This window comes from Pipistrellus kuhlii, unplaced genomic scaffold (genome assembly GCF_014108245.1).
Source record: "Pipistrellus kuhlii isolate mPipKuh1 unplaced genomic scaffold, mPipKuh1.p scaffold_m20_p_1, whole genome shotgun sequence".
NCBI lineage: Eukaryota > Metazoa > Chordata > Mammalia > Chiroptera > Vespertilionidae > Pipistrellus > Pipistrellus kuhlii.
In genome coordinates, this window is record NW_023425404.1 from 60,564,509 (window position 1) to 60,577,378 (window position 12,870).

At 54.3% G+C, this 12,870-nt stretch overlaps 1 protein-coding gene across 4 annotated transcripts in view; it reads right to left on the reverse strand.

Annotated features, from left to right (window-relative positions):
- TEP1 (telomerase associated protein 1) overlaps window positions 1-12,870 on the reverse strand; it is a 40,424-nt gene that overhangs the window by 9,820 nt on the left and 17,734 nt on the right. For all 4 annotated transcript variants that reach the window (XR_006742080.1, XR_006742079.1, XM_045583938.1 and 1 more), the window contains 25 exons: window positions 11,660-11,828; window positions 11,008-11,166; window positions 10,746-10,823; window positions 9,567-9,694; window positions 9,196-9,255; window positions 8,162-8,320; window positions 7,303-7,479; window positions 6,983-7,103; window positions 6,302-6,426; window positions 5,894-6,007; window positions 5,683-5,800; window positions 5,336-5,539; window positions 5,051-5,226; window positions 4,796-4,952; window positions 4,489-4,668; window positions 3,956-4,048; window positions 3,524-3,656; window positions 3,217-3,367; window positions 2,871-3,004; window positions 2,586-2,674; window positions 2,209-2,323; window positions 1,549-1,789; window positions 1,231-1,354; window positions 249-373; window positions 23-122 (listed from right to left, as the gene is read on the reverse strand). Coding sequence is in view for 2 of the 4 variants with exons in the window: in XM_045583938.1 (XP_045439894.1) it covers window positions 23-122; window positions 249-373; window positions 1,231-1,354; window positions 1,549-1,789; window positions 2,209-2,323; window positions 2,586-2,674; window positions 2,871-3,004; window positions 3,217-3,367; window positions 3,524-3,656; window positions 3,956-4,048; window positions 4,489-4,668; window positions 4,796-4,952; window positions 5,051-5,226; window positions 5,336-5,539; window positions 5,683-5,800; window positions 5,894-6,007; window positions 6,302-6,426; window positions 6,983-7,103; window positions 7,303-7,479; window positions 8,162-8,320; window positions 9,196-9,255; window positions 9,567-9,694; window positions 10,746-10,823; window positions 11,008-11,166; window positions 11,660-11,828 (3,430 nt within the window). In the remaining 2 variants the exon portion in view is untranslated. The remainder of the gene's footprint in view (window positions 1-22; window positions 123-248; window positions 374-1,230; window positions 1,355-1,548; window positions 1,790-2,208; window positions 2,324-2,585; window positions 2,675-2,870; window positions 3,005-3,216; window positions 3,368-3,523; window positions 3,657-3,955; window positions 4,049-4,488; window positions 4,669-4,795; window positions 4,953-5,050; window positions 5,227-5,335; window positions 5,540-5,682; window positions 5,801-5,893; window positions 6,008-6,301; window positions 6,427-6,982; window positions 7,104-7,302; window positions 7,480-8,161; window positions 8,321-9,195; window positions 9,256-9,566; window positions 9,695-10,745; window positions 10,824-11,007; window positions 11,167-11,659; window positions 11,829-12,870) is intronic.

Genomic DNA, 12,870 nt, shown 5'->3' on the forward strand with positions numbered 1-12,870 from the left:
TGCCACAGAGCCCAGGCATTACCTTTAGGCACCCCCCTAGGCACACAGTGGCCAGCAGCCGGCGGTCCGGGCTCAGGCAACAGCTGGTAATTTGGTACTGGTGAGCCTTGGTCTGCAGCACCCTACCCCAGGGAGACAGAGTTAGGCCCCGGGGCCATCTGGCTACAGGCTTCCCCTCATCCCCGCCTCCCCCCGGGCTCCCCACAAACAGGAAAGGCCCCCACTCCGAGACCTGGGAGAGCCCTTACCGACAGCCATGCTGCAGGTCCCAGAGCTCCAGGAGCCCGTCGAAGGCAGTAAGAAAGAGGGAATTGTCCGAGAGGAACGAACAAGAGGAGACCCCGTCACAGCCGCTTACCAGAGACTTCTCCTCCTGTGAGCGTGAGCGGGGAAGCGCGCTCAGATCACTCCCTCGAACCCCCTCTCTTCCTCCCCCCATGTCCAGCCAATCCAAGCCCCAAGCAAAATGGATATCATGGCAAGAAGGGCTGGCATCCCTGGCTCTCTACATTCTCTACATAAGCCTCCACATGTGGCCCCACATCTGGAACACCTGCTAAAAGTGCAAAGCTTTGGGCCCCGCTCCAGACCTAGGCCACGCTCAGGTCCAACGAGAGCCTGGTAATCCAGATGGGGTCACACCTTGTTCCCCACCCCAAATTCCATACATATCCCTAATCAGGGGACACTTTGGTGGGTCTGGGTAGGGAATGGGTGACTGTACACAGACACATGGGAGGTGTGATATGGGCAGAAAGATGAGAGGCCCGCCTCTCCAGCCTTCACCCTCTGCTGCAACTGTTCCCGAAATCTGCAGGAGACCTTCTTCCCCGGGTCCCTGCTCAGGCTCCTCCTCAGCCAACCAGGAAGGCCTGCTCTTCTCTGTCTAGTATCCTACGGTCACCGTACAGCTTAGCTCTCATCTATGAGGCACCACTAGGTTTTGGTTCCTCTTTGCGTGCTACGTCTCATCTTTCAACCAAAAGTAACCACTTGGCAGGCAAAGATAATGTCCTAGGCCCTGTGTTCCCTGCAATGCTTACAACAGTGCCTTGAACAGAAGGCCTATGGCAAGTAGTTGCTGTGTGACTGATTTTTGCCCCAGCCCTTTTGATCTGATGTGAGGGAAGTAGAGTTGCTGAATCAAACAGGGTGGCAGCAGGTGGGCTTGGCCTGTTGGGGTCCCAAGGCCGTTTGGGAAGGTAAACTGCCCCACCGTGCGTGCCATACCTGCCAGGTTCTCAGGTCCAACAGGTAAACCGTCCCACTGGCAGTGCCCACGGCGGCTCTGTGCCCACTGGGGGAGAAGGCCACTGCTGTGGGGGATGAGGAAACTGCCAGGGACAGGCTGGAGCTAGAGAAAGAGCAGGAAGAAAGGGAGGAAGTGAGGAACGCAGGGAAGGAAACAGGAATTCATTTCTGCATTTCTGTGCCTGGGTTCCTCTCTCCAGCGGTGACTCTGGCTGATCTCGCCTCTGTTGTCCAGTTTCAGAAAGGCTGCCGGTTGCTCTTTGGGGGGCTTTCAGAGTCTGGGATTAAGTTTCTTACCTCTGCTGGCCCTCCATGGTGTGGGGTTTGTTAAGCCATTTTAGCATGCGCTGGAGGTGCCACCGCTGGGAGAGCTGGGGGGCCTGGCGGCAAACAGGCGAGTCCAGGGGCTGGTTGGCTGCCTGCTGAGGCAGGAGCAGGGGGTACTGACTGAGGACTGGAGCCTGCTGCTTCAGGAACGTGTGGAATGCAGCGATGTCAGCCTCGGGAAGCTGCTGTTCCTCTTCAGGTACTGAGGAAGCTATGGAAGAGACGCAGATTGGGGAGCCAGCCTGGACCCCCATGGACCCCAGCACCAATACATACATCTAAAATGGTGAGTCTCAGAGTGTGGCCCTCTGGCCCCACCTCAGGGACATCCGTTAAAAGGACCCCCCTCCAGACCTTGGCAACCGGACTCTGTGGGCCCAGAGCTCTTCATTCTGAACACGTTTCCCAAGTAATTGTATACCTACCCACTGAGTAGAGTCTGAGAACCTCTCATCTAAGAGATCTGGGCAAAAGGTCCCTCGAGACTCATTTGCTCATCCTCTTGGCATTTCCCACTTGGAATGGGAATTGGACTTTTCTTTCCCTGACACCTCCCTCTGAGCAGGCCCCCCGTGAACACACCCAGGAGCCCCATATCTCAAAGAAGAAGCCACCGGGGACCCATCTCACCGTAGAGGGCATGGGCTTCCAGAAGCCGAGGGAGCAGACCCAGTTCCAGGTGTGCAGCCACCACGTGGAGGTTGGTGAGGAACTTCGCCAGAAGGCCACGGTTCCTGCTCTGGAGCTGAGGGGACCGGAGTGGATTCGCAGGGCTGTGTTAGAGGCTGGCGAGGGGGTCTTGGACCTGCCTGAGCAGCTGGGACCGAGACTTGGGGTTTCGGACCAAGGATCCAAAACAGGAGGGCAGGAAAACCAAAAGGAGAAAAGTAGAGGGAGTTGGAAGGGGCAATGGCAGTGGTGATGGGTGTGGTCAAAGGAGAGAGGGGGTCTCAGAACTGTAAGAGTAGGAGCTTGGGAGAAGGCGCCTGTGGGATGTGGGAACTAACCAGGTGGTAAGGCAGGTCCTCCAGAGCCTCAGGGGGGCAAGAGCGGAAGGTGCCTGAGGCATCGGGGTCGCAGGTCTTCCAGAGCTGAGCTGGAGGTCAGAGGAAGGACACGGAGATGATTCAGCCCTGGCGCATCTCCAAAGATTGCATCCTTCAGGCTCCAGCAAGCCGCCCACCCACGGAGGTGCTGGGGAGGCCAGCCCAAAGGCAGCAGCAGTGCATGGGCCTAGCCTTGGTGCCAGGGCCCCACACTCAGTGGCCCGGGCTAATCTGAGCCGCAGTTACCTGCTATGAGGACGTGTGCTGTGCTCTCCAGCTCCAGCCTCTTCCCATACCGACCTTTAACTGCTGTCCTCAGGGGCCCGGCAGGGAGGCAGAGCCGGGCCCCAGGCCGCTCCAGGGGGCCCTCCCCTAGCAAACTGTGTGGGAGAGAAGGAAGAAGAGAGGAAGGCCCGTCAGAGAGCACCCTGGCACAGCTGTGAACTCCCATTCCCACCTCAAATAGAGGGAAGTCACCCTGGGAGACAGGTGTCAGTGGCTATGCAGAGGAAGGGTAGGGTGGAAAAGAGACCACATGGGGCCCTGGTTCAAAGATAGGAAGACACAGGAGGTCAGCTGGGTGCATCCGTACCTGCGCAGACTCTGGACGAGGTAGGCAAATGGCCCCATAGGGTAGGGGTCCCCCCTGTTCCCAGCAGCCACCGCTTCTTCCCAGGTCTTGGTCCCTCTAGGAAGAACCTTCCATGCACTCAGCACTCCGTGCAGCTGGTCCACAGTGAGACCTGAAAAGGCCAGCTCTCTGAGGCCCCCACCAAACCACAGTGTCCCCGTCCCCCGGATACCTAGTCCCTCCTCGCCCCGCTTGAGAAGACCCCAGTTCAACCAAGGTCATCCAACCTCGGAGCCCTCAGCCTCCCAATCCACCCCCAAACACTGACCGCTACGTGTGACCCCAAGGGTGGCCAAGGCTTGGCACAGTATGTTAGGGTCATGCTCCTTCTCCAGGGTGCCCAGGATGTACTGCAGCAGCAGGGGGACAGTGGCTGGCAGGGTCCGAAGTCTCTCGGACACCTGGGAGGGGAAGAGACAGGCCAGTCAGTGGGCGGAGAGGAGAGGCAGCTTTGGTTGTAGGGAGGGGAGGGGCAGCAGGAGAAACCATGGGGAGGGATGAAAGGGGAAGAAAAACAGGTGAGAGAAAAGCAGGGTTGGGGGAAAGGTGATCCGAAAAAGCAGGGCTGGAGTGGATCAAAGACGGCAAAAGATGGGGCTGGGCGAAGGCGAGGGATGGGCATGAAAGGAGCTGAGTGGAGACGGGGCGGTGGGATTAGGGCTTGGAAGATGAGCAATGGGGGTTCCCATCCTCCGCCAACCTGCTCGTAGAGTGTGAAGAGCCTCAGGTGATCGGTGACCAAGCGCAGGTAGAGAGGCAGGGCTGACCCCCGCTTCACCAGCAGCAGCCGCATCTGATGAGACTCAGGAGACTCAACATGGGCACCAGAGAGCCTGCCCGCAGCCAGCCCTCCGCCCCCTGCCCTCCAGTCCAGCACAGAGCCCACTGCACAGTAGCCCCTCCCCTGAGAACCCCCAGCACTGGAAAGATCCAAGGATGGCATCACCTTCCCTATGCTGCTCTGCCCAGCCAAGCCCTTTTCTGGGGACTCCCGTCTCCCTCATCCAGTAACCACATCTTCACTCCTCCCCTCGCTGATGGGCCTAGAGAGGCCATTCGCCAGGGAAAAGGCTGGGGAATGAGTTATCTTATTAACAACTTCCCCTGGCACAGGGACCCTGGGAAAATGAAGAAGCAGCTGGTCTGTGCAGGGCAGCTGGCTGCCTCTGCACCGTGGACCCCACAGCTCCCAGCTTCACCCCACACACCCACCAGCCCTGGCCTCCGTCCAACCTGGTTGTTAAAAGGCGACTCATCCAGCCGCTTCGCGTACAGAGCCAGCTCCTCTCTCACCAGCCGGGCCCGTGCAGAGGGATCCAGAGGCCCCAGGGCCACCACATGGGCCCCTTGGCTCTGCTCCAGGGTCTCCCCCAGGCTCGAGTCACTAGACACACTCAGCACCAGGTGCACCGACTGTGAAATGTGGGCAAAGGGTATGGAGGCAGAAGGGAAAGAGAACAGGGTTGGAGAGGCCCTTTCCTCCCAGTTGCATCCACCCTCCACCCTCTACCCCCCACCCCCGCCTCCTTCTCATACTCACCCGGGGGAGGGTCTTTGGGATCCAGTCTGAGATGGGCCGCCCATGCTGGTCCACCACCCTGTCAGCCCCATCGATGATCAGCACCAGGCTCTGGCCAGACGGCAGGGACTGTGCAGACTTGGGCAGCAGCCTCTGCTGCAGCTCCCACACCAGGCCCCTGAATGCGTAGGGGAAAGACCAGAGTCGGCAGAGAGGGATAATCAGGGGAGGCCGCATGTGGCATCCAGAAGCAGGGTTCATGGGGAAGATACATACCGGTAGGTCCTGGGGAGGGCACTCGGCTCTTGCAGTTGCCTATGCAGATAGGCACAGAGGCGTCTGAGCAGGGTGAGGGCAAGACCCTGGTCAGGGCGAGCTCCTGAGAAGTGGAAGAAGACTAAGGGGGCTGCCTTGGCCCCATCAGCGACCTGCAAGGCTGTCACCAGGGATGCCTGTATGAGAAGGGAACAGAAAACACGGTCACATTTTACACGCACAGGCTCCCACCTCCCCAGCCCACACAGCCCGCCCTTCCTCCTGCCCAGGCCTGAGACTCTGTACCAGGAAAGTGGTCTTGCCCTGTCCCGGCTGCCCGGTCACCAGGCTCAGCCTCCCTCGGGGCAGCAGCAGCTGCTGCACTGTGTCCTGGAGAAGGCGAGGTCGGGCGGAACTTGGTGGGCACTGCAGCTGCTGGAAGCTGGCCTGGACCACGTCATCATCTGGGATGGATGCCGGCTGCTCCGGCTGCTCCGGCTGGGCCCTGGGCTGAGGGCACAAGGGGCAGTGACTAGGTTTCAGGACCACAGGCCAAAGACTCACAGCGCCCCCACAAAGTCACTCTCCACCCAGGAGAAGCTAGACCACCCGGCCCCCTCTCCCCTCCCCTGGCTGCCCGTGCTCCTGCTGACCTGTAAGTAAAGCTTCTGGATCACACTCCATACATCCTGCAGAACCAGCTGCCCGAACTCCTCCAGCCCCGCAACATAGGGCAGGCCGGCGGCCACACCCCCCCACTCACAGGGGTATCTGTGGGCAAAGCAAGCACAGGCAGCGTTACAGAGACCTGGCTCCCCTCACCACATCTCTCTGCGCAGCGATTCTCCACCTCCCCCAGCTCACCTGTGACAGGTAACCCCTTTCTGTTTACTCAGGTAGCTCTTCAGTTCTGAGATCCGATGTACAGCCTCTTTGGACTCAGGAGTAAAGTCAGGTTTCCAGGGATCTGGCACAGAGCTGACCACAAAGAAACCCCAAGAGTGGACTCAGGCCCCAGCCTCTCTCCACACCGCTCCCCCCCAACCCCTCCCCGCATCAGACCTGGCTGTGTTTCCCTGAATCTCAAGGGGAGCTCTCCCTACTTCAGCTCCGAGGCTGATCTGGTGCGGCAAAGGCAGCCCTCCAAGCCGTTTCCCTCTACCAGCTCCCCTTCCTCTACCAGTACTCTGACCATGGGGGGAAAAAGACGTAGCCACTGAGCCTGTCTGGCCTTCTGTGGAGAGACCGAGGCCTGGAGGCCAGACAAGGCACCTGAGGAAGCTGGAATCCCGGAAGTAGATAAGTGCTTGGGCGGAGGGCTGCAGGCGGAGGCCCCGATCCAGGAACTGCATCACCTCCATCTCTGTCAAAGAGCGACCTGACGGGTACTGCTGGGCCTGGGGGAGAAGGCAGAGAACAGGCGGGCCCAGTTCAATATCACACAGACCCTCCCCTGCCATCTGCCCAGACCTCAGAGCTCCTTCCTCTCAGGAATATTCCTCCCGCCTCCCTCCAGCCAGTAAAATATAACTAACAGCTAATACTTACTGAATGCCCATCACATATTGAGTATTTTTTATAGACTAGCTAATTCTCATATAACCCTGCAATGTGGATGCCACTGTTTTTCTTCAGTATACGGGGAAATTGAGGCCAGACTAGAATAAGGTACTTCCCATATATAAGGGCTGAAGGGAGATCAGCACCCAGATCCATCTGATGGCAAAACCTAAACAGACCTACCCTCTTCCTTTTGCGTCCCACACACAACCCAGAGGTACTTCCCAAAGGAGCTACCTCCTCTAGGTCTTGGCAGCTCACAGACCCTTCTGCCTGTGTCCCACTTCCAGCCTCTGCACAGTCCCAGGGTTCTTGACAAGCCATGGCTTCTCCCCATCCCTGTCCCAACCTTTGCTTCCTCCCCAGACCCTGCTCCAACCTTGTCTGCCTTACCCAGCGGAAGTGAGGATGGTCAGGAAGGTTGTAGGTGGGTGGAACGTAGCCATAGCGGGAGCCCAGAATTCCCACAAACAACTGCGAATTCTCCACCTCCCCGAGGCACACTTCCAGTTGTCTGCAGGCACACATATCAGGGAACTCAGGCACAAATGTGGAGACGGGGCCCTGAGTCACAACTGAGCAGTGGCGGAAGGCAGGCTGCTCGTTAGCAACCAAGGAGCCGTCCACTGCTCTCCTCCCTCAGGCATCCTTACAGCCCCAAGCCTGCCCACCACATGGCCCCCACCCGCCCCTCTTCTCGGTGGTCCCCACACCTGTTCCTATGGGTCTCCTCTTCAGTGACACCCCAGCGCAGGTCGATGGCGTGAAGCCTAATGCGGTGGGGGGCCGCTCGGGCCTGCAATGCTGGTAGCACAGACCTCAGCAGCAGGTCCCGCTCCCCGTGCATGTCCCGGAAAGTAGAGGAAATGAAAATCCGGATGCTGTGCCATCTGGGGGTAAGCAGAGGGCATGTAAGCAGAGGGCTGGGCTTGATCTGGGGATCAGCCCCACAACCCAATTCCCCAGACACAGCTGATCACCCTTTGGCACAGAGCATGAGCCAGGTACAACAGACAGTTGGGGGGGAATGGGGTGTCTAGCAGGCCTCCGGAAAATAAGCTGCTTGTAGACCCAGATGCAGAGCCCAGGAAATTAAACCCCACTTGCCACTTTTCAAGCACCCCTCTTCTGTCAAATAATAATTATTATGCACTTACTATCTGCCCCGGGAAAGCTCAGGACAACACTTGCAATAAGCACAATCTCTATCTCCAGTTTACTGATCAAGAAGCTAAAGCTTACAAATTGAAGCAACTAGCCCAAGATTCAAGCTATTCTTTGGCAAAGTCAGGAGGAGAAAGCCAGAGCCCCTGCTCCTAAGCCCTCTGCCTGAGCCCCGTCTGCATGCCGCCTGCCTCATGGTCTGAGCCCCTTTCTCCACTAGAGAAAGGGACATGCTCACAGCCTGAGGATTCCCTGTGTTAGAGAAACCCTTGCCTGGGAAAGCAGAAGCACACCTCCGTGAATAGAGCAAGAGCATCTCAATAGCAGGAATTCCAGTCACCTGAGATTCTTCAGGTTTTGAAGGCAGCCCCTCCTCCCAATTCACAAAAGCATGAAACATAGACTGACCGAGGCTGGGAAATAGGAGCCATGGGGCTTGGAGTATTCTCTTCCAGTGGCCGGATAGCTAGGGCTCCTGTCTTCCCTGGGGTTGGGGGAATCTTGAATATTTTGTCCATTTGGCCCACATGTTCTAGAAGACGGGAGGCCCCACGCTCTGCAATGAACCTGAAACAAACAGTGACAAAAAAAAAAAAAATGAGAGCAGAATACCAGTCGGAATCAGCAAGGTCTTTTTAAGGGGACAAGGGACAAAGACATGGCTGGGCTAGGGCCCCCAGTTAACCGGAGCTCCTGAAGAAGAGGACCATAAGCAGTGAATTTAGGCTTAAAATAAATGAGGGTGTGGATCCATAGGAATGAAGAAAAAGAGAAAAACCTAATTCTGGCCCCGTCATGCATAATTATCCTAGGCTTTCTGTAGGGCCAGGGGAAACTGGGCTGGGCGAAGGTAGAAAGAAGAAGGCCATCCCAGCCTGGGCCTGGTCAGCTCTATCAGCCTGAAGAGCTCCCTGAAGAAGGAGGAACTGCACGAGGCTTCCTGACAGGAGCTGGGGCAATGGGTGGCATCCAAAGAAAAAGGCAGGGAAGAAGACAAGTAAATAAGGAGGTTAAGCATGGCGGGGGGGTAGGGGGGTAGTAAAAGATTTCTGTAAATTTGGCATAAATAAATAACTTCAGCATTCATTGGCTTTCCTCTGGATCAAAAGTGGAACAAAGAGAAGCAATGTGACCAATTCTTGAGTTGTTCACTTAAAAGCAAACAGTATAATCATCACCTATGTCCCCTTTTCCTACTAAATGTAATACAAAAATGATGGCTGGAGCTGGAGCAGTCTGTTGTACCATGAAGTGGAGGCAGAGTATTTGATAATGATGGAGCAATAAGACAGAAGGTGTTGCTGCTATGCTTAGACAGCTCTAAAAGAGGAATTCATTATCATCCTTGAAAAAAAAACAAGTAAATGGAGTGGAGACCACAGATCTCTCTGAAAAATGCTCTAACAAACTCCCAATCCCTTTAGGGCCCAGCCTGTACTCACTTCAGTATCCCGTCAGTACAGCCTGAGAGTGTCACGTCATTGGGATTCAAATCTCGAAATCTGGCAAAGGAAGAAGAAGCCACTACCTATCAGAAACAGTATCAGGAACATAATCACTACCTCCTCCCCCCAACATCCCACCTCCGCACTTTCAATGGGGTAATGTGCTAGGCTGGGGCTAGGGTGGCCCCTCACAAATGGGTATGAGCTAGGCTGAATACTTCAAAGAGGTTTCTTGCACCTGACGTCAACAGACACAAGAGAAAGAACTGGGGAGGGTCTGGCGAGGGGGAGGGTCCACACTATGACGGTAGAGATTAAATATGGATCACTGTCTTCTGACCCTCGGCGATGAGAAGGAGCACCCTTACCTGTCACACGTCTTTAGGAGAACACCAACAAAGAGGCACTTGGGATTCACGTGCTGCCAGAAAAGCTGTTTGGCCTTGTTTATCAGATTTGCATTCATAGCTTGGCCAAAGACGATGACCCTGTCCACCTGTAAGATAAAAAGGGAGGGGCTGAGACCAGAACAAAGGCACAGAAGACAGGCCAAAGAAGTAAGGACATCAAGAGATCTCTGAGCAGCAGGAGAATGCTGAGCACAAAAGAAAACTGCTTCTCCTGAGAGCACTGAGGACCAGGCAACCATTACACCCGGACTTGGAGGGGCATCAAAGCGGAAGTTGGGGTAGGGGCAGTGGTGTGGGTAGCTGGCTCAGTCAGGTTCCCAAGAGCTGGTTACCAAATATTTAGAAATTATGTGAGCCAGTTGTGAAACATGGCCGTTATTAAATATTCAACTATATGAACTTACTCTTTAGTAAATTATATTAAAAACAAAGGTAATAAATAGGAACATATCACTTCCTAATTATTTTATTACATCTTACCATTATGTAGTCTTTTTATATATATATATTTTATTGATTTTGTACATAGAGGAAGGGAGAGAGAGAGAGAGAGAGAGAGAGAGAGAGAGAGAGAGAGAGAGAGAGAGAGAGAATTAGAAATATCGATGAGAGAGAGTCATCGATCAGCTGCCTCTTGCACACCCCCTACTGAGGATATGCCCGCAACCAAGGTATATGCCCGCAACCAAGTATATGCCCTTGACCGGAATCGAACCCGGGACCCTTCCGTCCCCAAGGCGACGCTCTGTCCATTGAGCCAAACCGGTTTCGGCCCATTATGTAGTCTTGATCTTACCTACATGTACTTTATCTGTATTGTGGAGGATTACACAATAGTGTGATAAGTGATACTTACCATCTCTTCCCAACTCTGAGTTCACTGATACCTTGAAATCAGCCACAGAAGGAGAATTTACACCATGGAAGTTAGCACATGCTACTAACCAAGATGTATTTTCCCAGATTGCTGGTTGCTATATATCACCAGCATACCACTGGTTAGGAAGTTGCAGCCAGCAGGGAGCCGATCTGGGTACTGCACTTAGTTTGAAAGGTAGCTTTGAGGAGTGAGATACATCAGTTGAGGAGGAAAATGTGGGGGAGGGAAAGGTTTCTCAGAGACTGGGCAGTACTCACAGGAACCCTCTGTGCAGCCAGAGACAGCAGGTGTTTCCCCAAAGTATGCAGGGAACATTCATAGTCTCCATCTAACTCCTGAAGGAAAAAGGCTCATGTTATGTGGTTGCCTGGGAGCTGATCAGTAAGCAACACACACCACAGTCTGCTTGGGAAATCTTCCGAACTGCATTTACTAGCACAAGCCTTTCTCAGCTTTGCAGACTCTTCCCAGGCCTGTGACCATTCACGTATTTTTGCAGGGCAGGGGTGGGTGGCTGACCTGGACTTGAGCCTGGAGTGCGAGGGCAGTCTTCAGGATGCCATCTTCTGCCTTAATCACCGCAGGCTTCAGAGCACCTCTTCCGCACAGCACGAGGTCCGAGTGCTCCGCCCGCGCCATCATCATGCCCATCAACAGCAACACGTAGTTCAAGGGGGGCTGATGGGACAGGCATCGGGGTGAAATAAGGCTCCCCCACTTGTAAAAACTACTCTTGTCTATTTGGCCCTGAAGGCCAAACACCTCGGCTGCTTGGGGAAAGAGACAAATCCCCAGGTTAGGAGGACCTTCTGAGGCCCTCAGGAACAGCTGCCCGGGAGGAAAGTGGAGAGAGGCCAGGACCCCTGCCCAGAATCAGTATTCGGATGTAGGCAGGTAAAGTGGATATTTCGGTGGCAGAGATTTAGAAAAGATTATGTACCAGCTAGTTGTGCAATGTTAGAATTATAATCCACAACCTGGCTTGAGATCACATTCTAGGAATTGTCCCCAGGGACCAACGTCGGACACTGGGAAGCAAATGCAAGTCATTTCTTCCAGTTGCTTGCTTGCTTACGCGTGTTTGCTTGTGAGAACCAGGTCTGCATCCAGGATACCTCTCGGGAGCCCCAGAATCCTAGCAAACCTCCTATTTTAAATTTTTTTTTTTTACCCCTTCTAGGTTGCTCTTGGGACAGATCTTGTCTGCATCCGCATCTGTGAGGTAGACCAGAAGGGTGCGGCCTGGCAGCGGGGGCAGGCTGTGCTTCACCGAGAGGTTCACAGCTGTCTCCAGGGCCTGTCGATATCGAGCCAGCATCTCACTGTCGTATTTCCACTCTCTGCAGACAGGAAAGGCACAGACACAAGGACTCAGGAGCTTCTCTGTTTGTCACTTTAAGGCAGATGGGAAGATGAGAACTGGCCACTTAAGTGTTGAGTTTCCCACTCACCTCGCCCCCTCCCATCCGCCCCCCTCTCCCCCCCACCTTCCAGAGCCTGCCTCCACTGCCAGGAGAGGAGACAAGGACAGAGCTTCCCTTTGCTTAAATTCTGCAGGACTCTCCTAATCTCTTCTCATGGCAGGAGAGAAGTCACCTGCAGGCCCACTCTCTGAATTCACTTACACATCAATCCATAGTTGCTTCATGAGGCAAGATTTAACTGCTACATTTTTTTTTAAATTGTGTTTTACTACTTTCTTACTCTGCAAACTGGCAGTTAAAGAGAAAAGAACTGAGCATTCATTCCACCTTTCCAATACTATTGCCATTACAGGGTAACTAAATACCTTTAGTTGATGAGGCAAGTTCTTTTTAGAATTCTGTAGAGGGCCCCCTGGGAAGGCAAATGGACATTTCTTTAAATTGTCAGCTGAACCTGAGGCACTGGCAGAGTCGTGTCCCTGGTTATTACGCCCTCCCCCCCCCCCCAAGAAAGCGGGGGGTGGGGGGAGGAATTATTCAGTTCTGACTTAACCTTTGTCCAGGTGTCAGCAAGGGCAGGTCTAGATATGTAAATCCAGTAATGCTAGGGCCTACTTAAGAATGCAAATAAGCTGCTTTGATCCTATAAAATAAAACTGCTGCGTGACTCAGGGTGCTCACTGCCTCTCCATCTGAGGGAATGGCAGCCCACCTAGCTCCCAGCTTTATAAATCTATTTCTGCGTCTTGCTCTCTTTCTTTCTTTCTTTAATTTCTTAATCCCCAGCTCCTCCACTCAGCAACCGGACTGTTTCCTTTTCTGTGATGGACGCAGAAAAGAGAGAAACACCCCCTTACAGAATTCCAACTGATAAATATGAGGAATAACAGAAAACCTCCATCTGCAACTGCTAATGAAACAATTGGTTCAGGCAAAGATCATCAATGGATGAACCATT